The sequence below is a fragment of the Kwoniella mangroviensis genome (genome assembly GCF_000507465.2).
Source record: "Kwoniella mangroviensis CBS 8507 chromosome 1 map unlocalized Ctg01, whole genome shotgun sequence".
Lineage (NCBI taxonomy): Eukaryota > Fungi > Basidiomycota > Tremellomycetes > Tremellales > Cryptococcaceae > Kwoniella > Kwoniella mangrovensis.
Genome location: NW_027062533.1, coordinates 1,654,832 through 1,682,612, shown reverse-complemented (window position 1 = coordinate 1,682,612; position 27,781 = coordinate 1,654,832). Strand labels below are relative to the sequence as shown.

The following is a 27,781-nucleotide window of genomic DNA, read 5'->3' as shown; positions in this document are numbered from 1 at the left end:
CTTCGCTTTTTTTCAGTTTCATCTCTATGTCTCGATGCAATCCTGGAATCTCTGATGGTGGGGTCACATTTCTCATAGAGTTGTCATATCTGAGCAACGGGCGGTGTCAAACGATGTCCAAGGCTGCCAAAAGTGTATATCACTGTATGTGCAAGTAACCGCTGAAAATCAGTCCTAGGCTATAAGTCTTGTTAGTCCAGTGAATCTCCATTTTAGCCATCGTTATGGGCTGCCTTGAAACCAAAATATACATCATACAAATAATCATCTATCACAATGTCAGAAAAACATTCTTCACCAGACCGCAAACCACAAATTACAAAGCCAACTCATCATCTTCATCCTCCTCTTCATCCAATATACCCTCAACCTCTATATCTTCCTCACTCTCTTCTTCTACCACTTCCATCGTCTGATTCTTCAATTTTGGCTTTGCTTTTGATTTCCTTGGAATTTCATCTTCATCCTCATCCAAATCACTTACTACCGAGGGAGTGACTGAATCCCTACCTCTTCGAGTAGAAGCAATTGACGATGCGCGTCTACCGCGTTGGGAACCTACTTCAGATAGAGTATCGACATCTTTTTCCTCCCTGCGTTTGGACACATACACATGCAAAATCAGCACCAAATCAAGCCGTTTCAATAGTAGGTAAAGAGAGGTATATATACTCACACATCATCGATGAATCCCCATATTTCCTCAATCTTCTCATTCTCACTCGCCTCATTCCTAAATCCATCTTCACTGTACTCTTCCAATTCTGGATATCGTTTTAATAAAACACCTTCATATCTCACCAGAGCATTCTTAGAAAGAGCATCGCCGAAAGGTCTTTTCGCTCTGATAGCATGGATAAATGCTAATTGCGATTTCAAACGCCATGATTCTACCGTGTCATCGTCTGATTCAGGAAGGTTCAGTTTGGATAAGAATGAAAGCAAGGCTTTTCGCATCTCCTCTACGATAGCACAACAAATTAGATGATCATTTGATGACATTCAAGGTAGAAGTAGCTCACTTGATGTTTCCGTCAGAAGGGATTCGAGTATCTGCTCGGCCAAGTCCAAATGAATGGCAGTATCTATCTTGACACCTCCTCGTTCACTGTACATACCAGTCAGCTTATCATCCAGACGCAGAAGGACCTGCGGACACTTACACTGTCTTTTGCGGGTCTAGCCAATCGACCATCATCAATCCCATCTGACTTATAGGGGGCATCTCCTCATCTTCGGCTTCCTCGGAGAGTTGAGCCAGGAGACCGAAAGTATCCGAGAAGATCTGCCGAGCAAAGTGTGAGTATCGGTAAAGTGGAGAAACTCGATATTGCGCGTGGATTTATAGCACTTACAGAAAGCATTCTTCTCTGGTTCTCTGAAGAAGAATAGCAGTAAATTGGCAAGAAGTAGGTCAAGCATTGTCGAAGAGGTTGATTATCTGCTGTCTCGGGTGAGAAATAGAGCAAGACAAGTGATTGGAGCACCTAAGACGGATGGAAGAGCAATTAAGCTTGGGTGCGTCGAGGTACAGAGTCATACAGCTTACCGTCTCATCCGATATCATTCCTGCTAGCATCAGCTTAGCTACACCTTCACAAGCGACAGCTTGCACTTCCGGTGAATCTTGGCTTAAGACATGTCGCACGAGCTCCACAACTTTATCCGCCTGTGATCAATCCACCATCAGCTACGATCCTACCGAATCAGAAGAGGTACACTCACCGCCATAGTGTTGGAAACAAGATCATTTATATCATGAAGCATGAGTAAGTCAAATACTACCTGACAAACTTTCACTTTCAAATCATCGTCCGCTGCTGTAAGCTGTTGAATGAATAGTCCAAACGAGTTGGCCGCCATTTTCTGTAATCCACAAAATTCACATATCAGCTGGTGACTCTGTCTCAAAATGGGCCAGAAGATCAAAAGGCTTACCGCATCGATCATACAGCACAATCCCAGACATATCAACCCCTGATCTCTCAAAGCGGGTTCCTCCTTATTCCTCACAGCAGGGATGATCAAATCCGGTAACAAACCGTGGAAGACCGAATTATCCTGTAAATTCGTATTTACCCTTTCTAACAGGCTGATACAAATCAAGAGACATCTAAGGTCGATCAAGCCAGCTTTCATCCTTTCTTCTGGATCTTCAGAGTTGAGTCTCTGTGAAGCTGAGAAAGTCGATTTTCGACGGATATTAGAATGGTCACTTGTTGATGACATTTGACTATCCGATGGTCCTTCCTCTTCACCCTCTTCGTTGAGATCTTCTCCACCTGCTCGCAGTTCTGTGACTACATCTACTACTACTCTGATCAAGTCCCTTTCACCATTGGCGATCTTAGATAAGACATCTAAACATTTCGGGATGAGCGGTTCGGGCAGGTTGACTTGAGAGATCATTTCACCTGGACACATGTATGACATTGATATCAGTCGGTCTTGATTTCAACATGAAATTGTGACGACTTGTGCAGGGGAAGAAGGGACTTACGAGCAAGCTGAAACATCTTCCTTCTACCAATTTCATCTGCATAATCGAGATTAACCGCAAGTTTCAGTAATTCACCAACGATGAACGCTCGATCGGTGACATCTTCATCTCCCTCATTCGTGGATGCGACCAACTTGTTGTACTCGTCTTGTATGCAGAATGCAAGTGCCGTCACTACAGGTAGAGCTTCTTCAAGTCGAACGTCGTCCTGATTTACCAATAGAACATGAGCGAAAGATCAGATCAGATCAGCTAAGCCAAGGAAGAAAGGGGTCTGGAAAGCTGGCATACCTTGTTCGAGATACAGTGATCAACGAAGACCCTGGCCAAGAAAGCTTTTTCAGGAGTCAAAGAGGTCCAAAATTCATCTGCAACAGATCCATGAGCTACTGATCCGCACGGGCAGCACGCCACGAAGTAGCTTACCATTGAATTCTACCATATCGAGTATTTCAGGTCTAGTAACAAATACCGAGATCAGAGCGTCTTCTGCTACTTGACTAGAAACCACGTCAAATCGTGATAGGAACTGTATGCAAAAGGTACATCATCAGCTGCGAATCATCCAATACGGTCAATTAGATCGTCTTACCTCGATCATATCACCTTCGACCAAATCTACCCAACCGCCCAACATTCCCGCAGCAGCCTTCCTTACATTCCCTTCTCTATCTCCCAGACCATTTCTCACTATCTCCTCTCTTTGGGCGATCGACAATACCCTCGGATCAGGAAGGGAAGTGGCAGATAAAGAACCAGCATAGACCGTTCGTCTGAGAATCGGATCAATGTCCCTTGTTCGAGCTAAGATGTGCGGGAGAGTAGTGGGGTTTCTAGGTAAATTGTACAGAGCTGCTCGACGAACCTCCCTATAAAGTAGAAATACGAGCATTAGCTTCGCGGCTTTCATGCCAGGATGAGAGATCTAAATTACGCTGCAGGATCGTATCTTAGGAGATCGAGTAAGACTTCTCCCAAAGATTCTTGACCTTCTTCCAAATCATCTTCATCTTCACCACTTTGTAATTTCGCTAGACCCAATGCAGCTTGAACCCTCACAGCAGCTTCTTTATCCCTTGCTCTATTGAGCAACGATTCTCTCAATAAAACATATAGGTCTTCGCTGAAAATAATGTCGGTTGTCAGTAAGAAAGGTTGATCTGGAGATATTGCCCTTTTGAAAGGAAAACATCATACTCACTCCATCTCACCCAAACCATTGATCATCGATACAGCTAACAAAGTTACTCTGAACCTGACATTCTTATCTTTCGCTTCCATCCCTCTTAAAAGATGTTTGAGTAACTTGACGATGAATCTAGTTGAAAAAGTTTCGACCCCTTCTTCGTCTTCTTCTCCCTGATTTTCAGCTTTACTCGCAGCGTCTGTAGACCGAAAGACACATCCCTCAGCTTAATTGGCCATGTATCAAAGGAAGGAGAGTTGAGCTATTCAGTGAGAGAGAGGGAACATACCTTGTTCAGTAGAATAAGCTACATAGCTCGCAACGAATTTCACCACTCTGTCAGCTACTGCTGTCCCCTTCTTGATCGGTAATACCCTGTTGACCATTTCTATAAATGCATTATTGAAAGTCCTTTCTCCTACCAACTTGATTCCCTTGATCAGCTTGATCCCCTTGGAAGTATCTTCAGTGATTGTAGAGCATTGCGATTGGATCTTATGCAGAGATACGATATTCTTTCGATGGTTCGCAGTGGTATGTTGTACCTGCTCGAAGATGGGTGGTAAGAGGGTAGGGAGAGTTTCGGTCAAAAAGGAAGGAGTGAGTGCACGAGGGCGATTCTTCTTGGCTGATGTTATTACAGAGACCATCTTGGTCGGTTATATTCCTCACGAGATCGATCATATGCTAATTTGAAGGTCGATGTGGATGTTCAAGCAGTAGGAAGGACTATTCAAGAAGAATTTGTTGACAGTGGACGGATCGTTGTTGTTGCTATTTTACTGTTTGTTTACTTAACGCGCGTTTTCTGGTATATTACGTAATTCATCAATTCAACGCGTCGAATGTCGAAAATACATGATGAAAGCAAGAGTTGAGATGTTGTCAACAAGCATTACGACGACGACCTTCATCCTTCATCAGCTCCCGATAGCCTCTGATTGTATCTACGTAAGGTCTCATCTCAGACTACTCAAGCCACAGCTCAAATAAGCCGGAGACATCATGTCACAATCGAATCGTAGACCACCTAATTCCCAGATACTCCCCGGATTCCCATCGTTGGGCCTACCAGAACTGATGGAATGCCTATCGGCCCTCGGCATTCCAGCACAGATGGAGGATCTCACCAAGCCCACTGCGGTGACCACTCAGGGGATATATGCAGGTCTGATAGAGGCTTTGATGGGTGCGCCGATGGAATCGATCGAAGCTCCCAAGCAGGCTTTACTGGGTATGATGGAGTATAAGGTGAGACATTGAACACACACATGACTTCCATGATCATCACAATCATTCTGGCTCCCCTCTGGCTATATGACCTATAGGACAATCGAAGTCGAACTGACGATGCTAACGTATAATAGGACATGTACAATGATGCACTTCAATTCACAATGTTCTTCCGACATGTGTAAGTGTCTACCATCCAGGAAGAAAGGTCTATGCAATGCTAAGTTCCACCTTCCTATCCAGCCGAGACTTAGCCAACCTATGTGGAATAACCAACTTCTCTCTTGCCGATCTCACTCGACCCGAACCAGCGAGATTCAAAACTGTTTTAAGTGGAATAATGAATTTCGCTAAATTCAGAGATGAGAGAGCACATTTTCAAGCTCAATTACAGGCAAAGTTGCAGGAACAAGCTGAGAAGTGAGTAGCGATTTCGTTTATGCCAGCTTGCAGAAGCATCGTATCGTCAGATAAAAGCTGATCAGGTGCATGGAACGAATAGAACGGTATCGTTGAGGCAGAAGATTGATCAGGTTGAGAATGATATTAGTGAAATAACGTGAGTAAATCTTATATAATTACATATGACGATTTCTCAAAGTGGTGAGAATGCCACTGACTGATGAAGCCCTGACCCATGACATAGCGCTCGAAATGCCGCTGAGAGACCGCAGTCTGAACAAGCTCAGAAAAGGAACGACGGACTTCGAGCGGAGCTTATGGAACTGAGATCACAGCAGATGAAGCTGAGTTCGGAAACAGAAGAGTTGAAGAAGGAAAGACAAACGTTGATGGATCAGGCGGTGAGTCTGGTGTATATGACATGAACCATCCTTCTGTCTATGACTACCCGAAATCAAACACAAATCCAGTATTAAGGATCAGTCCATAAGCAAAAACTGATGATCATGATCCTATATCTACATTCTTAGGCACACAATGCTCATTTAAATACACAAATTCAACAACAAATACTCTCTGCCAAATCACGTCTAGTCCAATCTCCCGATCGGATCAAAAAACAAATCAGTGAAATGTCCATTTCACTCTCATCTGAAAAAGCCAGATTATCTTCTTTCCAATTAAAAGCTCGTGAACTCTCGAATAGATTGGAAGTCATAAATTCCTTAGAACTAGACTTGAAAAACCTGATCGATTTACAGAAAACGATCGAGGCACAGAAAGTCAAGATCGAAGAGGCGAAGAGGAATAAGACGATCGGTGAGAGTAAGAAAGAATCAAAGGAATTAGAATTGAAGAATTTGCAATCGAGAAGTGATCAGTTGAATAAACAGATTGAAAATGCCCAGAATAAGTTGGATAGACAACAGGAGTTGACTAACGAGACTAGGGAGAGACACAATAAGAGATTGGCAGAGTTGAAAGCTGAGTGAGTGACATCTCATCAAACGCAAGCAAAATCAAGTTATGATTTTATATTTCTATATTTCGCCATTTGTCGGATGGGATCGGATTAGGTCAACGCTGACATTCCAACGTATTGATGTAGATACACCGTCCGATCGAAAGAAAGAGGAGTATGGCAAAAACAGCGCGATTTACTATTGGCCGAACAGAAGGAATTGGAAAATGAAATGTCAACTTTCATACAAACTCATGAGAATGAAATTAACGATTTATTACAGGCATATTGGACGATGAGGAGACAAGCTGGTAAGTAATGATCTCTCTCCTACTGAAAATCAACGACTTCGTCAACGAAGTTAGCTGATATATCTTTTTTCTTTGTTTTGATGTGATGTGATAGAGGATTACATGAATACCATGTCTGTCAAACTCGGTTTACAAGTCAAGACGTAGAAGATTCGGTTTCAAGATCATATTTATAATCTCTTCCCTTGTATTAGGCTTTGATTTCTTGCAATCTTTCAGCCTGGATGTTTATCAACTTGACATCGATGAACATCCCGTTTTCTCTGTATTTGGGTATTTTCTCAGTTGTATGTTCTCGTTTCATGCAGTGTTACTAAGATTTAATACTCCGATCGCTTGCCTTGCTCCGTTTGAACCATCCTTGCAGCTTCTCACATGGAATTCATATTCTTATTCTTCAAATAACCTACCACCGCTAAGATACATACAAAATAAAACGCCTACAACGGAATAAGATACAATTTAAAAACACCTTCACTCTCGACTCCATTCACTCGTAGAGTAGTAATAGAAAGAAAGAAAGAAACCTCTGTTCCTATCCGAAAAGAAGGTCAATCAATCTATTTGATCAGAAATGAATTGATTAATAGAGGTTGGTAGTTTTCTCTTTCTTCTTGCTGGCTTCTTTCTTGCCATCCTTGTGAAGTTTGGAGATCTGTTTCTTCCAGCCGACTAGAAGGATAGATTCAGGAAACGGTCAGTGGGGTGAGACACCAACAGAGGATTCATGTTCTTGTACTCACAGCAACTCTTACAGTTGGCGTTACCATGAGCCTTACACATGAAAGTATTATCCTTTTGGTTCTTGAAATGTGCAGGAAGTTCGAGGGGTCCTCGAGGTTTGGGATCGAAGCTGAAATGGGAGAACACTGATGTCAGGTTGGGTAGAAGAAAATGAAAGCTGCGATCACCAATGCTTACCCCATCATAGCATCGTTGTCTGTTGATATACCGATTTCACGTGAGCTCATGTCACATCCCCTAGATGGAGAAGTGGACACTCACCCTCTCGAGCGTCGAATTCACATTGTTGACAGACTTCGAGACCGTGCTCGCAGAAAAGAGCGTCGTTGATTTCGACTGGAAGGGTGGGTGTGGTAAGAGAAGAGTTAGTATGGTCTGATGGAGGAGTTGGACTACGCATTTGATGGCAAAATAGATGATTTACTAAGAGGGACGAGGAGGTGGAAAGAGTGGTATAGTATGATGAGTTGGAACTGGATTGGAGACCGATATAGAGTGCGATAGTCTGTCACTTACTAGATTTATCGGTACTGTGCAAGACGAAAAAAGAAGATGCAGTGGATCAGCGTCGTCCCTGTACTCATTGAGAATGTGATCAAGGGTTAACAACATGAGTGCCACCGTCCCGGAATGATAGGAAGGATGTTCTCGAGTATGAGTATGAGTATCAACATGAGGAAAGCAGAAGAAGAAGAAGAAGAAGAAGAAGAAGAAGAAGAAGAAGAAGAAGAAGAAGAAGAAGAAGAAGAAAGAATGAACATCATCAACTCTCACCTCACCGTCTCTCTCGCCCGCAGCACCGCCTCCTCCCCTCCCCCGTGATGAAAGGGTAGTAAGGATTACTTACTCAGTGGGAGAAACACCGAGATCAGCCATGATGAAGTCTGTATATGTATATAAAGTAGAAGGACTCAGAGGGACGCTGGAAAGTTTATATGGAGTGAATGAGGAGCTCGTATAAATGCAAAAGAGGAATATGATTCATGGGGATGGTCAGTATATATACTCGTACATGTCGGGTGAATTCGTACGATAGTACCATACCTCACGTCGAGGCATAGTATGCTACCAAGGTTGATCAATCACATCGAGGTCACTTGACTTGTGTCGTGTGGATTCGCACTACGACTAACCTAATCTGCTAGCTGGACATAAGATTACCGGTTAATCATTAATCAGAAAAATCAAATGACCAAAGCGAGAAAAACCAAATCCCCCATGGAGACTCCAATGATCCTTATGAGAAAAGATACCATCACATCACCATCCGACGAGTTACCAGATCAGGTAACTCCGGTGAGAGAAGATGTGAAACGGACAAGCTGAGGTTGAGATTCACGTGAGAAGATGAGATGAAGACATGGAGGTATATTCATTCTCAAGGTATGTATCGGTATATACAAAATATTGGATTCTTCTGACTTGCCATCATATATGAGATCTCTGTATGGGTATCAAGTCAATCATTCCCGTGATCTATCTATATAACATCTTTTCAGCCTTGGGATTCTCGATCCTATAATCTAATCTCCCTTGTGATTTAAGCCTTATCTTTCCCCTTTCCCTTGCCATCCTTACCTGCCGCACCACTAGCTTTCCAAGCACTTAGAATCGCATCGATCACATCTCTCACTCCGTCGTTGTGCCTCACTGATGTGAATAATGTAGGTCCGCTCTCACGCATCTTCGCGGCATCCCGCTTCATCACGTCCAGCGAGGCACCTACGTGAGGAGCAAGGTCGATCTAGAAGGAGGGAACAGATGATCAGCATTGATTGGTAATCAGACTTGGTTGTTTAGGTATATCAATCTGCTGAAAGCATGTTGAAAGAATATGCCGAGGAGGGAAAGCGCTTTGTTCTGAATATCAACTCACCTTGTTAACGATCAGCAGATCAGATTGAGAGATACCAGGTCCACCTTTCCTTGGGATCTTATCACCTCCACTAACGTCGATCACGTAGATAATATAATCGGCGAGCTCTCTGGAGTAATTGGCTAGATCAAGAATACGGATTATCAGCTTCGATGTACACAGAGTTCCCTTTTGTTTTTTTTTTTTTTTTTTTTTTTTTTTAATTATTTCCCTTTCATTCCCTATTGTTTGCCCTTGCGTCTAATTCCTGTCCCTTGCAATTTGTTGTAAGAATAGACTCACCAGCCAAGTTATCCCCTCCACTTTCAACGAACAACATCTGACATCCAAATTCCACTTGCAACTCCTCCAATGCACCCATATTGGCACTGATATCTTCCCTGATGGCAGCATGGGGACATCCACCCGTTTCGATCGCCCGGATCCTCTCGGTCGGTAAAGCCTCGTTACGGATCAGGAACTCTTGGTCTTCTCGCGTAAAGATGTCGTTGGTCACGGCGGCTGTGTGGTATTCAGTGCGATAAGAATGACATTGGATGATGGATACAGCGAATGAGTCGTGGTAAGAGTGGATTGGAATGGAATAGAATGGAGTCAAATTTGATGAGAGAGGGAACAAACGGATAGATTAGCTATGATCAGATGTTTATAATCGATAGGCTTGTACTCACCAATATTATATTCGTCCCTCAAAGCTCTACAGAGAGCCAAGAGCAAAGCAGTTTTACCTGATCCTACGGGACTGCGAATTCACAAGAGAATCAAAGTACACATTAGCTCCCAAATCACGCTTGACAACACTTATTTCAGATAGTGTAAAGGGCGAAGAGCCCATGTTCGAAAGTATGAGGTTTTAAGGCTAGCCAGACAGAGAGAAAACACTCACCCTCCTATACCAATTGTGAACCCCCTTTCCTCCCAATCCCTGCCCGAGTAATCTGGCATATCCCTTTCCGAGAATTTACCTGGTGCAGAGAGGACATGATGATCAGTTTGAGATTTCATATTTCCGTATCGTCCTGTTTGCTGAAGCAAGCCTTTTTCTTGGCATTTCTCCTTCCCATCGCAGATACAGATTATCACCTTTCCCTCTCTAAGGAGATTGCCGCTACATCTCCTTATTATTCTACTCATACTCATACGGTCACGCTAGCCTTCCCACAACTCTAGCTCTCAAGTTGGTGTAGGTGAATCCATCGACTCACCGGCATGTTCCAAGTGCTCATGGGTATGTCCATGTTCGTCCGGCGTCCATCCATCGTGCGTATGTGAATGTCCGTTCCCATGATCGTGTGAGTGGAGGGGCGAAGCATCATTGGCTGAAGAAACGAATGAGACGGGTCTGGAAGAATCATCACCTTCATGAGAGTGGGTATGAGCTTGATTCTGAGCTGCGTTGAGGGCTGAGGTAAGTCGGTCCGAGAATTGACAGACTGGTTGGGAGGTCATGGCGGATCACTGTAGATTGGAGATATCTGAGAGGGAAGTAAAGTCTGTATAATCCTGTGTATGCTACAGTCTTTTGTGTAGAAGTAGATGTGTGTTGGTGATATCGATTAAGCAAGTGATGAGTATGCCCAGTGGCCAGTGGTCAACAAGTGGAGTAGTACGAGTGGTAGTAGTGGTATTTCGAGGAATGGAACGTATCTTACATGTAAACGCACGGACCCTAATTTATTATCTACCCCTGAATCACGCATGTCCCAATTCCCAAATCACAAATCACTTACCATGGGGGGAAATGGATACTCCAGAGCTAACAGTCGTCCATAACGTGATAAGTGCACACGCATACATGCACGTCTTGATACTGAGCCCGCTCAGTCAGTATTCTTCGTCTATACTATACTAATGTGCATGTTATCTACTCATCCGCTATTCAACCGATCCTTGTTAGACACTTGCTGGATACTTGTTAAATCGCCGCGAAGAAGTCCGAAGTAAAGCCTGGCTTCATCCCAACGTCCCGGTGAGAATGAGACGGACGCGGAGATAGTGGAAGTGTCCTCCTGTCTTGACGAAGCCCGTCGTCTGATATCCAACTTCAGCTCGTATAGGCAAAGAAAAGAAGTAAAGATGGAAGTATGTTTACAGATGTATATGTATGCATATAGTCATGCATTGTGCAAATGCCCCGCCTACTTAGCTCAAGAGACTGTAATGTTTTTTTTTTTTTTTTTTCTAAGATCTTAAGCTAGAATCTCTTCAGCATTTTCCTTGCCATCAATATCATAATCTTTGATCGACGAACCAACGAGCTTCTCCACCTCGTCATCTGTGTTGATATTCTGAGTATCAGATTCGACCAGTACCTTTCCTTCCTTCTCCTCCTCAGCTACCTCTTCGCTCTCGCTCCCTTCATCCTCAGATCTCAAAGGCAAGTCGGGCTGTCCCTCAACCCTCTTAAAAGCATATCTACAAACCATCAACCCTTTTGTCAAACCCCTAGCCATCCAAGCTTTCTCAACAATGTATAATCCGTCATACCGATATCCTTCGACTGGGGCGTATACCGAAGGAAGTTTGTAACCTCGTATTACTCTTACCGGTTTACGGGTCTCGGACGATTTCTACATCACATCAAACCGTATAAGTTATGTATCAGCGAAATCAAGAGATAAATGATGTGTATCCAAGCTAAAACTCATTTAGGACGATGATGATGCGATTGTTCGTATTGTCAGTTGAAATGATGAGATATTTAACTCACTTTGAGAGCAGCATTGAAAGTATTATCGAAACTTTGATCATAAGATTGTTCGGCAGTTCTTAAGTTCTTGGGATTCTGTTTAGTCCCCTTTAGATCTCGTCCGCCCGAGCCGGTGTAGGTGAATGCGTATCCCAGATCGACACTGAGAGGTCAAAGTCAGCAGGAGCTCCCGGATGAGGAAGTATGAAATAGGATATAACAACATCGAATTATTATTAAAACCTATAGAAACAGATAGGAACTGACATCTAGGAATGAGACTTACTCATCTGGATATCCACCTGACAAAGCTACGCTCCAAGCTCCTTCTTGAGCGTTCCCTGATATTCCTGCTACTGTTGGACTATGATTATGTTCAATGAAATATTAGCTAAACTTGTTCTCTATCTGAATCATGAAAGTGCATACCAGCACTTACGCATGTACAGCATCTGTAGAACAATCCATCCTGTCGTGATTCACTTCTATCAGCTAAATTCGAGTTTAAATATTCGACAAGACAGACCTTGTTGCCCAACATCTACCTACCTCCACACCAGGTATGTGACCGAATTGTTTCCTATAATCATATCATTGACGCATCAGTCTTTCTCGACAAAAAAAAAACATGAAACGGGATGATCAGTTGACTCACGGATCTTCAGTCCTTATACCTAATTTCTGAGCTTTTCTCAACTTCCATCTATTCTCCTCTTCAACATCATCATCATCATCATCCTCATCTTGTCTTTTTCTCTTCGAGGGGGTTGATCTAGATAATGTAGGTTTAACATCTTCTCTGTACAATGGTGAATCATCTGTATAGTTCGGTTTCGATCCATTCGTAATCCTACTACTAGATCGGGTACTTCTTCTGAGCCCATCAGTAGATGTATCGATCTCACCGTCAATCTTGACTAAAGGTCTCAATTTGGGTTTGACCTCTCGAGTCGGTTTTTCAAGTTGGAATGTAGAATTGTCATCGGTTTTCTTCTTAGATAAATGTTTCTTAGGTGGTGCTTGTGCTTTTGGGGTAGAGGGTGCTCCAAGACCCAAGGACAGAAGGAGTGCTTCATTATCCCTATACCAATGAACACTCAATAGTCAGCTACATGTACATCACCGCTACTCGTCGTCTGGTGTGATGGACTTACTTGATATTTTGTATTCTTTGTTCTTCATATGATAACACCATCTTGGTAGATCCACTTCATTGGTCTTGTGACCTCACCTCGACACAATGAGCTCAAGAAATACTGGACTGAAATTTGCGATGTCAGTATGATACAAGATCGTTGCTACTGTAGGTCAGGACGGTACCCTCATTGCACGTTCCCTCGTCCTCCTGTATGAGCGGACTGCATGGACGCGTCGGAGGTATCAACATTGATTTTTATCTTTGCACATCGATCACCGCGTCACAGAAACCGTGCCTGTGCCGGAGTGTCCTGCGGTGGTACCGTCATGAAGACTTTGCCTTTCTCTGATGAATGCAAGCATCTAAGAAGACACAAGGGGCCTTACTGTTGGAAGAGAAAGTGAACTCGATGAGGTTATTCATGACCATTTCCAATCCTAGGGCTGAGAGGACATGAGGATCGTTGTATCTTTGTCATGGTTTCCGATCGCGGAAAACAGACTATTAGGCATAACTTCTGACCCCCCTTCGTCTTTTTGAGTACCGGTTCAGCAAACGCAAATGCAAGTGGATGTATTGGTAGAGTAATGTTCTAGAAGTAATGGTAAGAAAACTCTTCATTCTGCATGACCAGTCGACTTAGCGGGTAGTGTTCACTCGCTTGTACGCCCCGAGAGCCGTTTTTGCAACCTTGCAACAAGTAATGGGCCAGATGAGTCTGCAAGCGGTGGATTCTGCCGATCTCGCTCATGAGATCGATCCGATATACTGGTATGTTTCCCAGAGCACCCTCAGCTCTCCTCTTCATTCTTGGATGATCAAGTGAAACAGAAGGCAGTCCTAGTACAACGTTGTCACGTGACATGCGGAACTGATAACGTAAAAGTACAGTCGCGTGTATGATGTCTCGAGTGTCGAGTTGTGTGGACAACTTTGGCTTCTTGTTTAGATCGTATAGAAAAACTATCTCTATTCTTACCAAGTAATAATCGTCCTTTTCTTTGTATATCGACTACTCGATCTTGAAATCTACAGAGGCCAAGCACCTCGAGGACTGTCGAACGACCTCAATATAGTATACAAAACTCTCAAAAAGGAAAATAGTCAACAAACAAACAAGGTCAAATACGAGCGAGCGAGCGAGCGGTAATTTAAGGAGAGACGAGACGAGATAAGGAGAAAAGTCATGAATCCCCTTTCTATACCTATATCTACGTCTACATCGCGTTCAGTCTCACCTAGAGGTATACCTGCTTCAGCTACAGCTTCGACTTCAAGGAAAACGACCTGGCCATTGGAAATCGAGGAAAACGACATTGAATCATCATCTTCCACTCACCTCAACGTACCTTCCTTAATAGCGACAACCTCAACATTTACATCGAACTCTTCGAACCCATTGTCCCTGTCTACTTCGCGCGGTGTCAAACGTACGACCCGAGATACGACTTCACCCAAAAGGACAAAACGTATACGCGAAGCTACACCTGTTGAGGATGGCTCCACGCCAAATCTTGTAGATGCAACGGGTACCTCATCTTTCCAGTTTCTGAATGCTTCTGCGCCTACTACGGCTATTGCCGGACCGAGCTCATACGTGCAGGAAGATGTGGTGGTAGAGACGAGCGAGAATGGTGATGGTGAAGAGGACAGTAAGAGCGTTTTGTTTTCTGAACAAACAGGGAAGACGGAATTGATAGAAGGTGAATGTGAAGGGGATGAGACGATAATACAACAGGAAGAGGACGAAGGGGCAGATGATTACACGGTGGAAGGTGAAGGACAGTATGATGAAGAGCAACAATATGACCAGAATGAGGAAGAAGGGGAAGAATTTTTAGTGGAAGAGCAATATGAACCTCAAGATGATCCTTCGGTCGACGACGAAGGAGAGGCATCTACCAACTCACGTCCATTGACTATCGATCTCAGAAAAGTCATGCCTCCCCCGCCGACAGATATAATATCGAAATCGAAATCAAGATCGACTTCATCTTCACATCGTCAGTCATACGGTTCGAACATGGTCAATGATACGATGACTCAAGTCATCGAAGGTTCCTCTTCCAGACAGAGGCAGAATACAAACCATAATATCAACGACCATCATTCGTTCGTCGATCTGAACGATCAAGTTTACTCAGATAATGTAGAAGAACATCAAGGAGGAGAGGAAGAAGGAAGCGGATCACCTGAGAGTTATCATTCGGGTGATTCAGACGAGTATGAGATGGAACATAGACCGGTATTGGAACGAACAGCGATCAAAAGGGATATAAGAAGTTTTACAGAGAGCTTGACCGTACTGAGAGAAGGTGTAGATGGGTATTTACCATATAAAGTGGTTGATAGGTTAGGGGAGGGTAAGTCAGAATTTCGTTTCGAACCTTTGTTCCTATTATGCTCTTCAGTGCGTATAGCTGATTTACCATCTTTGGTCAAAAGGTACATTCTCATCCGTCTATTTGGCATACGATTGCTTGAACCGCACTTACGCGAATGAATACTGGTCTGGAATCCCTGATGAAGATCAAGATGAAGATACGAACGAACAGCAACCGGCAGTCAAGGTTGCTTTGAAGAAGATCTTGGTGACCAGTAGTCCAGCTAGGATAGAAAATGAATTAGCAATCCTTGAAGCATTAAGGTAAGCTCTCGAGATCACGTCTGTCGGACTGAGCTTACCTTTTATTGTCTCCACAGAGGTTGCCGGAATGTCTCGCAACTCATCAGTGCATTTAGAGAAGAAGATCAAATCATCATTGTACTACCCTTTCATCGGAGTGATGATTTTCGAGTAAGTTGCTTGGACAACACTAGCTGTCACTTGAACTCATCATTGCTTGGTTTAGCATTTCTACCGACACATGGACCCCCCGCACATCCGATCGTACCTTCAAAGCTTATTCCGAGCCTTGAAAGATATACATAAACGAGGGATAGTCCATCGAGATGTCAAGCCTGCTAATTTCTTGTACGATTACGAAACGGGACAAGGTGTCTTGGTAGATTTCGGATTGGCGGAGAGATACGTCCCACCGAGGAAACCGACTTGTCAACATGCTCCTGCAACTATCAGCTCATTGCAGGGATCAAAAATCAAAACTGGGGAAACGTCAGTAGTGGAACAAGCTGTTTACGATGCGAGGAAGAGATCTAGACAAGGTGAAGGTAGAATTGGTTTCCCACATGAGGACAAGAGGCCGACGATCAAGACTAATCGAGCGGGAACAAGAGGTTTTAGAGCACCAGAAGTATTGCTCAAATGTCCTGATCAGACTGTTGGTGAGTACTCCTGATCTCGCTGCAGAGCAAGTGGTCTGATTGCTAATGTCTGGGTAATGGGGATTAGCAATCGATATTTGGTCCGCTGGTGTGATGCTTTTGTCGATTTTGACTCATAAATTTCCGGTATTCAATTCGAGCGATGATATTGAGGCTTTAATGGAAATTGCTGCTATCTTTGGAAGAGCAGCGATGGAACGATGTGCTCTACTTCATAGTCAGTCTACTTCACCATCATTCCATGATCTCATGACCATAAATACTGAGGTTCGCTGCGATAGATCGAACGATAATTTCCAATGTGCCTACCCTCGACTCTCACCCTTCCTCTCTCGCATCGTTAGTCATGAAACTCAATCCTCATATATACACACCGCATATGACCAATCCTACACCCGATGATGCTCGAGAACACATAGAAGCGATCGATCAAGTTATCGACCTGTGTCAGAAGCTTCTCAGACTAGATTCGACTAAACGTCTCACTGCTGCTCAAGCTCTCAGACACCCTTTCATAGCTCCTCGAGAAGGCGAGGAAGATGAGGAAGAAGGCAGGGATGAGATGATTCATCCGCAGGATGGGAAATGTGGTGAATTGCATGAAGTTGAGGATGGCAGACGTGAGTCTCAGTCATGACTATCATTGTTGCCATCTGAAAGTCTGGATTGATATCTGACATCTTTGGTCTGGTGGTTTCAGATCGAGCCTATTTCCATCCTGATATGAGAGATTTACCTTTCGGACAAGGTATACCACCTACTCGTGATTCTTGTAAGTCCAAAATGAGTGATTGCACAATGGGATACGAGTGCTTATGAAGGGCTTGTCGATGTAGTATGTCCCGAACATGAACATTATCAAGAACGCTTCCAGATAAACCCACTTGTCACTCGCCGATGGGTCAACCAGGCTGCCGAAGATGCAGATGAGGCGCAAGAAGGAGATGAGGAAGACTTTGTTGTCGAGAGTGAACCCATCGACAAGCGATATCCTAATATCAACGGGAACGGTATGACCCAACCGTTGAAAGAACGGGATATCAACGCTCCTACGAATCATGTTCATAATGGTTTGACTTACGATCGGAAAAGGAGAGGGGTCGTTATTGAGATGTAGGACTGTCGGCCGGGTCGTAGGTTCTAGTGTCGTACCCTGTCCGTTCGACTTTGGATGAAGGGTGAAGGGGGAGGCGGATATGGTTATTTCTTCTAGATCTTAGCATCGAAATACAGCACAAGCATTTTTTTCAATCTCTTCATTTCTCGTTGCATCTCATCTAATGATTTCCAACCGTTACTTCTTTCTCAACGCATAGTATTACCGTGATATATATCATCTTGTTGCATATGTATGTACATATCATTTAATGTCTCCTTGATCCGATTCATTATGCCACGTACTATACATACTCGTACTCTGGATAGTCACCCAGGCCACGATATCGGAATAGACTAAAGACCAAGCTAAGTTCGGGAGAGCTGTGAGCGAGATTAAAGTCACCACCATACGATGGGATGGGATGCACGAACGCGCCTCAGCTAAGCTTGTGCTATCCCATCTTTCATTATCCTCATATCTACCTGTCTTATTACATAGTTACCTTCGTGTGGAGATAGCTCGTATATCATATACACAGAGCTAGATCTTCAATTATCATACCCCATTATATTGTGCTTTCGTGCTTTCGTGCTGTTATAACGAAAAGAAGATACCATACCGTCTTGTACGAGATACCTATCTGCTGGATGTGCTGAATAGGATTAGACGGGAAGCGGAAAGGAAACGCAGCACAACGCAACGTAACGGTCGTACCAATTTATCCAGTTGGTACCATATAACATCATAGATATCGAGTGAGCGAATCGACGTGAGATTGCTTGTATATATGTCACACAGGGTGAGTGCGACTGGGAGACTGTCTTTCATCTTTCTCTATATTCTCGGTGAACCGCTTCATGTCGGTCCAGTCAATTGTTCAGTTAGAGGTTCATAGATCCTGCATTTGATTTGATCTGTCTCACTATAACATTCATTCACTCTGTATCACATACCCTTAACTTCTCTACCTGACCATCGTACCGTACCTTCTCTCTGGAACGAAACACCCCGTTCGTCCATTCTCCTACATCGGACGTATATCTCAGCCTCCTTCTCCCTCTTCCATTCAAAGTACTTCTTTCTCCTTATTCATGATACTTTGACCGTCTTATACCTATGTTGTAATATCACTCTTATATGTGATCTCTCCCGTACTGGACGACTGACTGACCTACACCATCTATACCTGTTTAGTCTTAACACACATTTCCTTCTATTCAATCGATATCCCTCATCTATCGATACCAAGTATACTATCACAATACCTCTCAAGTGTCTTGCACTTCTATTACCTTGTGATCCCTCGAAACCCATCAATTCACATAGACATACAAAATGGACCTTTACACCACCTCATTCACTTATCATCGACCTTCACCTCGATCCCTTCGATCTACCAATTCACCCCTCCCTTCTTCATTGGCTTTACCGGGCTCAGGTAATATATCGACTATACCATTACCGAATGTCACCTCGGCTACAGCTCCACCCAGCAAGTCCTCTTTGACTACAAACCTCACTACTGCAGCTCAAGTGGAGAAGGATTGGAACGATGTTCAGAAAATGTGTTTGGACATTACCACCCGGGAAGGTTGTTTGGTGACAGTCACGAAAGAATCTATCGGTGTGGATCTGAACCCTCAACCTCAACCTCAGCAGACAGATGTGAATGCAGAATCGAATGGAGGTGGCAAGGATGATTCGGTACCTATACCATCAACTACGACGTGGAACTTCCATTTGTCTGGAGGGTATCAATCTGTCATGTCTGCTCGTGGAGCCATCCTGAGAGAGACCCCAAAAGATAATAAAACGATATTGAAAATTTCGAGAACGGAAATCCTAGAATCACCTTTATCGAACATCTCGCCATTGAAAGTGGACGTGAAAAGAAGATTAGATGAAATCGCCTTGGACTCAAAAGCTCACATAGCGGTCCTGAATATCGAAATACCTGGTGCAGGAGTGGGTGGAGCGGTCTTGGCTACTGCTGACGGTCAAGCTCAAAGTAGCGAAGGAGAAACAGCAGCCACTTCTGCGTCACAAAGAGAAGGAAGTGCCGGACCCGAAAGTACGAACGGTACTGATAAGCAACCTACCAAGTCTACTTCAAGTAATAGCCCTACCGTACCTGCTCCTGCACCTCCGCCAAATGCACCTGTCACGTATGGTCTAGAGACGGAACGGATGTGCGAGCTCGTCATTACAGGTCCGCTGGAAAGTGTCGAAGTTGCCAAAGTCAGGTTGTTGGTCATGCTGGATGAACTTGTGAGTCAACTAGTGGTCTCATCCGATCCGGTCAGCTGATTATCTGTACGTCTGTTAGAGCGGTCTTCATTCTGAAGTGTGCGATATAGACTATAAGCTTCACAATATCATTGCGTCTCGTAAAAGAGGCGTGATCCAATCGATTCAGCAGGAAACAGCCACCAATATATACTACCCTACCCCCCTTGTTGGTGTCTTCAACCCTCCCCAGCCTGGACAACAGCAAGGTCTGGGATATCGGGGATTGAACACCATGGGAATGCAACCTACCGGAAACATGGGTATGCAAATGACTGGCAGTATGGGTCCCGGATCAGGACCAGGACCAGGACCAGGTGGACCTAACATGGGGATGAACGGGATGCAGATGGGCATGGGAGGGATGAACGGTAATTTTCAACCTCATCCTCAACAGCGTAACAACGGTCCACCGGTCTACAACCCTCATCAACACGTACATTATCCTTATCAACCTCAACCACTCCATATCGACCCTTCCACTACTAGAGGGATGCCATACAATGGTCCAGGTATGCAGTACCCCATGCATGGTCCTCCACATCCCATGTCGGTGAACCATACAGGGATATCCACTATGCATACGGGATATCAGAGTATCCCAAATAGCAGAATCAACTCGCCAATGCCACCTAACATGCATCATGGAATGCAAGGTATGAACATGGGTCATCACGGACATGGACATGGACCAGCACCGGGAATGGGTATGGGACCAGGGCATGGCCCAGGACCAGGGCCGTACGGACAACATGGACCTGGAGGGCATGGTCAGAACCATATGCATGTGGGGATCGGTGGACCAAATATGAACATGGGCATGAATCAGATGAACATGGGTATCGGTATGGGTCCCAATATGGGTCAATATGGTAACGGTCCTCATCCCGGATTGAGTATTCACGGAGGTGAACAAGGTCAGTTGGGTAAAGCGAACCAAATCTGGATTACGGGTGAATTCTTTGGAGTACAAAGAGCTAGAGATATGCTATTAAACGTTGCTGTACAGAAGGTGAGTTAGCTCACATGGCGATGCCTTCACTCTTCCAAACGTAGCTAATTGCATGACTTTGGTGTTGTCATCTTCAGAGCAAACTTGTCATATCGAGAGATACCGCCATCTTACCTAGAAAGCTCGATTGGTTACTCACCGAACGTCTCGAAGAGGTAAAAGGGATCATGAGTGATAATGGAACATACATCCAGGTTCCCTCGATTGGATCTCAAGCTAGCTTGATCACTGTCTTTGGTGATCATAGAGTTAATATTGAAAGGACCATAAGAAGTGTAATGGGATTGGTAAGTTGATACCTGTTCATGTCTCACGAAAATGATACTGATTGATCTGTATGCTCAATGATCAGGCTTGTCAATTCTACGTTGCTTCATTCTGGCTACTTCCGATCTCTTTTGATGTTCTCATGCCTCAAGCTTCTTTGAACCCTGCTCAGATGCAACCGATCCTCAAGCAGATCGCTCACGCCACTGGAGCTGAAGTGGTGTTCAAGTCAAATTGCTTCGAAATGCATGGACTGGAACAAGAAGTCAGAGCGGCGGTCATGATGGTACTCGAGCTTGAAGCTATACACGTAAGTTGACCTTGTATTGACCAGTTGTGGTTCGTTTGCTGATCGAATCGCTTTTGATCAGAACTTCCACCACGAAATCCGATTCCAGATTGAGCTCGCTAACGAACATCGCGAATTCATATCCGGTAAAAAGAACGGGAAAATCAACAAGATCATGAAAATGGCCGGAGTGAAAATCAAGTTTGAGACTTTTAACGATTATAATTTCCTCATGGACGTTTCCGGATCGGATCTAGGTTCTTTACAAGGACTGTCAATGTTACAAGAAGAGTTACCTGCCGAAGTCTCGTTCCATGTACCGGAAAGCTATCATAAGCGGATTATCGGAGTCGGCGGCAAGAATATCCAAAGAATCATGAAGCTTTACGGAGTTTATGTGAAATTCTCCAACGCCGAGGAATTTGCTGCGCTAGGAGGATATATAGATAATGAAGATAATGTTGTGGCTCGAACTCCTGCTAAGAATGCTATCAATTTGGAGAGTCTCAAACAGTCTGTAATGGAATTGGTCAATCCTAAGGTGAGCGAGGTTACGCTTTTAGCTTATGTGAGACGTGTCAATATTCAGACGCCAAGCTGATCGTTTTCGGCTTTTCGGTATCTCATCAACAGGATAAGGATTATACCGTCGAGAGTGTATCCATCCCTAGACGGTACCATCGAACTCTCCTCGGAGAAAAGAGCATCTTCATCCATGATATCGAACAGAAGACGAATTCAGTCGTGCGATTCCCGTACAAGGAGAGCGCAAGTGATATTGTGACTATCTTTGGACCTGAGTCTCAAGTTCACATCGCAGCTGCTATGTTGTTGGTGCGTACCGGTATTTCCACGTATCCGTGTATTTGAGGTAAGATAGCATGACTGACTAGAAGACGATTTAGGACCACGTGCCTTTTGAAGCTGATCTTCACGTCCCGCCTTATCCCGAGCTCACTCGTTTAGTCACGTCGACAGATTTCATCCTCTTCACTGAACGTGTCAAGAGGGATCACCAGATCGCTATTGTACCTTCTGCCAAATTCGGTCAAGGCGACGAAGCCATCTTCAAATTCAGGTGTCAAAGGAGTAATATCGATTTCTTGGGTACGGCCAGGGATGCCCTAGAGGAATGGCTAGGCCAACACAATGTGAGTGACCGCTCCCGAGCAGCAAGATCATTCTTGGATCACTGACCTGCAATGCTCGAAGATTCAAGTTTACCCTTCAAATGCTACCAAGAGGGTGGACTCTTTCGCGGATGCTTTCTCCCACTTCAATAGCAAGTTATTGGCCACGGGAGCGAACAACACTGGTCAGTTTGACTGAGCTGCCCATGTCCTTCGTGATGAGTTCTAAGCTGACGCACATAAGCAGAGGCGGAAGGAGAATCGCTTGTCGAGCGACGACAACGTCCCGTTACAGTCTCCACAGACGTGCGAGCCCTGTTCAACGGTCCGGGTAGTGGCGCTTATCGATCCGACGATGAGGGATCGTTAGGCTTCGCCGGCCCCTTAAGCTATCAAAACCCTCCGAGAAGCTCTGACTTATGGCCGGGATCGAACGTAAGCTACTGATATCTTACACATGATCGCGATCATTAGCTGACCCAGAATGATATGTTGTAGCAACCCGCTCGAACTGAATCTGATCATTCGAAACGAGATTCCGACCCTATCATCCAGGATCGAGTACGGCAGGCATCCACCGGCCATTCCAACACTACTGCTCATCCCCACCCTCATCCACATAGTCAATCTAGGATCAACCCCACGATGAGACATCAATCACTTGATATATCCCACATGAAATTCTCCAGATCGTCCTCTGGAGGAAACTCCGCTTTTGGACCCATGCCTCCCTCGCCTACTGCCGCCAACTCTAGTCCCAACACTGCTACTGGACCTTACTTCCCCCATGTCGGTCCTCATCCTATCAGAGCGAACGTCACTGGCAGAGGAGGCTATACGGGCTCGAGCGCGACGACATCAAGTGATCAAGGTGTGGAAGGAGTGACGCAGGGTGAGTGTGGCTCGTATGACTGGATGAAATGGATGACTGATCAGGTTCTTTGTAGCTATGAGCAACGTTCAGGTATCTCATTGATCATCGATTCCCTATCGAATGTGAGCTTTCGGATGATACCTGTTCCGATTGAAGGGCATAGTTGATTTAATCTTATCATTTACAAATATTTGATGATCGCTATCTTTTCTCTTTTTTGACTTTACATTATATAACATAGTTCGTAAACAACATACTAGTATACCCTCTAAACTGACAATTTCCTTATTCATTGATTCTCCTCATTTTGATTACCTCTTTTCTTTGCCATGTCTCTCTTCTCATCGATCAGTTTCATCCCGTCATACTTATATATATATATACAATATTCCATCAAACGATCCAACACCCTGCACATTTTATTTATCCTCTTTCCTTTCATATCATTCTGCTTACTACACTACACGTACACAATAAATCAAAAATGACAAATGACAATTCACAATTTACAACTTTCATTTCACAATTTATACATATATGATACGATTTCGATAGTTGGTGTAATTCTTCTTATCTGTAATGCATCTTCTTATGTTAGAATTGCACGATACAGAGTAGAGTATGATCATGTTGTGATATCGAAGTGAGAGGATTGGAAGGTCAAGTACTCAACCTTTCGCCGCCATGAGACCAGTACGATACATTAGCTAGTGCTTCTTGCTCTAGTGGGTATGAATGTTATCTCCAAAATTGGCTGATTCAACATATTAACTTGCATCATGACCCGATCCACATCCACACAACCTCTATATATGAGCATACCATACGCATTTTTTTTTCGGTACGTCTTTCCTACTAAACTCAACACGTCTACATATACGTCTAAGTCTAAGTTTTGAACCAAGATCTACTTCCTGGTCTGTAATGTCTCAACGCGCTATGCTCCTTATCCCATTCAATCTCTTGAGCCCACCATATCCCCAACAAAGCAAATACCAAACATAAGATCAATAACAGGATCTGTGAGATTGTCCACCCCTTTTGACTCGATCTAGCTTTATTGGGAACCCAAACATCTACTCTTCTCACTTTATGTTCTGCCGTACCTCTCGGTCCTAGATCAATGAACTTATGGTGAGGCGATTCTTCGAACCATACCCAACATCTGTGATTCGCCCAATCAAAGTATATTTTACCTCCAAGTGAAAGTGAAAATCTCACTTGTCCCTCAGAGTATACCCGACGAGGTAAAAATATCTCTGTGACTTCTTCTATGGTAGGTTGATCGGTGGATACTCTGATGGGGGAGTGGTATCTATAGGTGAATAAAGCTGTTTCGGCATCGTAGGATGATGAAAGGGGTGTGCCGGCTGTGGCTACCGCGTAAGGACGCTAGAACAGATCGATAGATGTCAGTATGGATGTTTTAGAGGTACAGTAGCATGCGAGGTTGATGTCAGTATGATATCGTAATAAGGACGATATAAATGACGATAACTCACAACGATAACATCCAAAAGTCTACCTCCAGCATCCAGATCTTCTTCTCCGATATTTGTATCTTCTGACTTCTTCAGAGCGAGCGATCGATTGTGGTCGGAGTACCACGAAAAGTTCTCTGCGTTCCACTGTAGCAACGACAACGAAGACAGATCGAAGCCAAGCAGTCAGGTACGTAATGCTTCGATATTTAAATGAAAGATGGGAAATTCTTAGATGGAAAGAAGGGAATCGAGGGATATACTCACGTCATCTCCGATATCATCTCTGTTAGCAGGATTGTAAGTCCACAAGCTATCATAAAAATGCAAGTTCTGATCAGCTAAAATACCATACTTCCATTCGATCAATTATGAATTGATTACCCACTTGAATCCGACATTTGCACTTTCCAAAGCAGATATCATAGCATCCATCATCTGTCTTTGGTATTTCCAATCCCCAGTCTTCAATGCATGTTCGTTACTGTTTGAGGAGAATCAACTTTGTCAGTCACTTATATAAGCAGGAACACCGGAGCGCTCCGTCAGGTTTGGAATACCTACTTTAGATCCATGGGCACACCACATTCACCGATGATGACAGGGACAGCGCCAAGCTTGAGTCTAGCTTCCAATACGATTGTCTGGATTTGTTTAGCGTAGTTCGCCTTGGCCCCGTTGGCTCCGAAATATAAAGCTTTGAGGAGGAACATTCCCTACATCACCGTTGACGATAAGCCTGACCATCACGGTAATACTCGTTGGACAAGGGTGAATTATCATGAACGTTGACATACCCTAGATAGACCTTGGACGTTGACTGTCATGAATCCGAATTGTTTCTTGAACAGAGCATTCAGGTCGTACCTATAGTGAAATGAATTAATGCCCATTAAATCAGCAATCAGATGCTGTTGTCTGAGCTCATCAGACATACCAATGAGGAGCATAAACCATATTATCCGGTCTTTTACCTTCCTCGTATTCTGGGCAAAATTCATTAGGTATCATTTCCACCATCCTCGTCAATTTATCCCCATCTTCTGAAATTTTCTGTTTGGAACCAATGATTTTATTCCATTTTTGGACAAAGGGGAAATAGAAATCCTGGTAAAAATCGACTTTATCGCCTTTCCGATTTTTAGTGAAATAATCTTCTTGTAATGCTATAGCCTGTTTCTTGTTATCGGACCATCTCCATATACCTTCTGTCTCCCATATACAACCCCCTTTACCCTTTGTCCACGCAGGTACCCCCTCAGGATTAGCCGTGGTGTATTTTGAGATTGTAGTCGGATAAGGGAAAGATCGTTTGTACACTGGTACGTCCGGTGTGGGTCTTCCAGCACCCATGGAGAATGATTGTAGTGGTGAAGGGAATTCACCAAGATGTAAATCGGTGTTATAGTTCTGATCAAATGGCATTTGTCATTATACGCTGAAGACGAATGGGTTAGATGCAACTTACCCATTCATGGATAGAGGGTAGACCGATAAACCCAGGATGAGGTTCGTTAATCAACTATGATAAGATCAAGTATGAAATTGATCAGGATGGTGTTTTCTCATCGTCCAGATCCATTGTCTTTGCTTGGGACTTACCTCGAAACCCAATACACTTCGAACATCTTCCACAGCATCTACCAGTCTCTCGAACATCTTCAAGAAAGCATCTTGCAGATAAGTTTCAATATTCACTTTCTTGGTCTTACCATCTGAAGTCGTAGCTGGTACCTTGAGCGAAGGTGCGAATGTCTCACCACCCCAGAATAGCGTGCTAAAGTTTTATAACGTATGATCAATAACCGTCCTCGCCGAGAAGAGCCCAGGGGCGGACGTATCGAGAAAATGGGTGAGAAGGGAAGATGATGCTCACTTCATAGTAGCAGCAGCTAACTTCTGATACCCTATAATACCACGCAATCTCCGTCTGTCAACCAATATTCTTTTTCTCATCCACCTCGCAACTTCCATGGACAACTCACCTGTTGGCCATAATCCTCTCTCTCCACCTAATCTCCCACCTTTTATCCCATCCAGGAACGCTGCACCTGACAAAGCTAGCTTCTCACCGTCATTCGAAAGATCGAATCCTGCTGATGTCAATGTCCAGCCCGGTGCACCTGACTGAGGAAGGTCGAAAGCCAAGAATCAGATTTTCGTGTTACCCATATGAGGGACAGCGATTTCACTTACACCTCCAGAGTATCTCGACCAGACATCTTGATGGATGGCCTATCACCAATCCCACAGCTCATTAGCTCCATACGGTATCATCGTGGGCCATAGGATGGAAGGACCTACGATATAAGCTACCAATCCATAAGGTTCCATACTTTCCAGTAGCTTCCTGAGATATTCGAGATACCGCTCATCGTATATACCCCTATGAAGGAAGATATCAGATCAGCTCCCTTAAAGTCCGATATATCTGAGCTGAATCTCACTTACGGCCCTTCATGCTCGACCGCTTCCCATGTAACGGTGATTCGGACTAATTCGTCAAGTTAGCGAGTCCCAAACTCAGTTTTAGTATGAGGTGAACATACTAAATGTCAACCCCCAAGATTTCAGTCTCCTCCAGTGCTGGTCAGCCTCCTCCAATGGGAAAGGTCTGTTGACGTAGTCCACTTGGGCATGTTCGTGTATCTTCGGTATAGGTTTGGATGGTCTACCATATATAACTCGCTTCAGTTGTTCGTCTATGATTGAAAGAAGTATTATCTTGCAAGCTACTTACACTTTACTTGATCCACTGACATTCGCTCCCCTGAGGTTTAAGACTCTCCCATGATTATCCACGAAATGTCGTCCTTGGATATGGATGTCCTTGGCTGTCAGATGGGTGAGAGGGAAAGAAGGCGCGTCATCTTGGGACATTATATGGTATTTTTGGTGGGTCGTCGTATATAAGGGAATATGAAGCAAGAAAACGATCAATACTAGAGAAGCTCTGTTCGACCTGGATGACTATATATACCACTGAGATCTCCCTAGATGTTTCCTTACAAGGAAAGG

The 27,781-nt window shown here is 44.0% G+C and overlaps 8 protein-coding genes across 8 annotated transcripts; 3 read left to right on the top strand and 5 right to left on the bottom strand.

Annotated features, from left to right (window-relative positions):
- Nucleotides 1-316: 316 nt before the first annotated feature.
- I203_100621 (uncharacterized protein) lies at nt 317-4,336 on the bottom strand (the record flags this gene model as incomplete). Its single annotated transcript, XM_019150447.1, has 15 exons — nt 317-593; nt 677-962; nt 1,023-1,108; nt 1,164-1,285; nt 1,356-1,487; nt 1,550-1,669; nt 1,726-1,866; nt 1,939-2,414; nt 2,501-2,708; nt 2,792-2,868; nt 2,927-3,029; nt 3,093-3,369; nt 3,435-3,623; nt 3,702-3,885; nt 3,976-4,336. 15 exons carry the CDS (start codon nt 4,334-4,336, stop codon nt 317-319), a joined length of 3,039 nt encoding a protein of 1,012 aa, XP_019000413.1.
- Nucleotides 4,337-4,691: 355 nt separating this feature from the next.
- I203_100620 (uncharacterized protein) lies at nt 4,692-6,740 on the top strand (the record flags this gene model as incomplete). The annotated part of the gene is made up of 8 exons (XM_019150446.1): nt 4,692-4,937; nt 5,054-5,100; nt 5,163-5,339; nt 5,422-5,478; nt 5,566-5,722; nt 5,852-6,309; nt 6,430-6,593; nt 6,688-6,740. 8 exons carry the CDS (start codon nt 4,692-4,694, stop codon nt 6,738-6,740), a joined length of 1,359 nt encoding a protein of 452 aa, XP_019000412.1.
- Nucleotides 6,741-7,176: 436 nt separating this feature from the next.
- On the bottom strand, nt 7,177-7,737 carry I203_100619 (uncharacterized protein; the record flags this gene model as incomplete). The annotated part of the gene is made up of 4 exons (XM_019150445.1): nt 7,177-7,265; nt 7,337-7,446; nt 7,515-7,533; nt 7,599-7,737. 4 exons carry the CDS (start codon nt 7,735-7,737, stop codon nt 7,177-7,179), a joined length of 357 nt encoding a protein of 118 aa, XP_019000411.1.
- A 1,140-nt stretch (nt 7,738-8,877) lies between these two features.
- Nucleotides 8,878-10,662, bottom strand: I203_100618 (urease accessory protein UreG; the record flags this gene model as incomplete). The annotated part of the gene is made up of 6 exons (XM_019150444.1): nt 8,878-9,081; nt 9,214-9,335; nt 9,496-9,714; nt 9,885-9,955; nt 10,100-10,178; nt 10,419-10,662. The coding sequence occupies 6 exons, from the start codon at nt 10,660-10,662 to the stop codon at nt 8,878-8,880; spliced, it is 939 nt and encodes a 312-aa protein (XP_019000410.1).
- Nucleotides 10,663-11,402: 740 nt separating this feature from the next.
- Nucleotides 11,403-13,097, bottom strand: I203_100617 (uncharacterized protein; the record flags this gene model as incomplete). The annotated part of the gene is made up of 7 exons (XM_019150443.1): nt 11,403-11,783; nt 11,924-12,065; nt 12,189-12,266; nt 12,342-12,371; nt 12,429-12,482; nt 12,558-12,983; nt 13,057-13,097. The coding sequence occupies 7 exons, from the start codon at nt 13,095-13,097 to the stop codon at nt 11,403-11,405; spliced, it is 1,152 nt and encodes a 383-aa protein (XP_019000409.1).
- A 1,129-nt stretch (nt 13,098-14,226) lies between these two features.
- On the top strand, nt 14,227-17,442 carry I203_100616 (uncharacterized protein; the record flags this gene model as incomplete). The annotated part of the gene is made up of 8 exons (XM_019150442.1): nt 14,227-15,403; nt 15,486-15,687; nt 15,744-15,837; nt 15,893-16,325; nt 16,393-16,542; nt 16,607-16,945; nt 17,026-17,097; nt 17,162-17,442. 8 exons carry the CDS (start codon nt 14,227-14,229, stop codon nt 17,440-17,442), a joined length of 2,748 nt encoding a protein of 915 aa, XP_019000408.1.
- A 1,317-nt stretch (nt 17,443-18,759) lies between these two features.
- Nucleotides 18,760-23,384, top strand: I203_100615 (uncharacterized protein; the record flags this gene model as incomplete). The annotated part of the gene is made up of 12 exons (XM_019150441.1): nt 18,760-19,692; nt 19,751-19,919; nt 20,628-20,722; nt 20,800-21,009; nt 21,075-21,299; nt 21,361-21,819; nt 21,912-22,112; nt 22,184-22,429; nt 22,491-22,593; nt 22,656-22,843; nt 22,907-23,300; nt 23,356-23,384. The coding sequence occupies 12 exons, from the start codon at nt 18,760-18,762 to the stop codon at nt 23,382-23,384; spliced, it is 3,252 nt and encodes a 1,083-aa protein (XP_019000407.1).
- Nucleotides 23,385-24,170: 786 nt separating this feature from the next.
- Nucleotides 24,171-27,643, bottom strand: I203_100614 (uncharacterized protein; the record flags this gene model as incomplete). The annotated part of the gene is made up of 16 exons (XM_019150440.1): nt 24,171-24,674; nt 24,785-24,910; nt 25,031-25,076; nt 25,152-25,247; nt 25,328-25,479; nt 25,561-25,630; nt 25,701-26,173; nt 26,232-26,285; nt 26,366-26,540; nt 26,640-26,670; nt 26,749-26,890; nt 26,960-26,998; nt 27,068-27,149; nt 27,215-27,257; nt 27,313-27,434; nt 27,504-27,643. The coding sequence occupies 16 exons, from the start codon at nt 27,641-27,643 to the stop codon at nt 24,171-24,173; spliced, it is 2,295 nt and encodes a 764-aa protein (XP_019000406.1).
- Nucleotides 27,644-27,781: the final 138 nt, after the last annotated feature.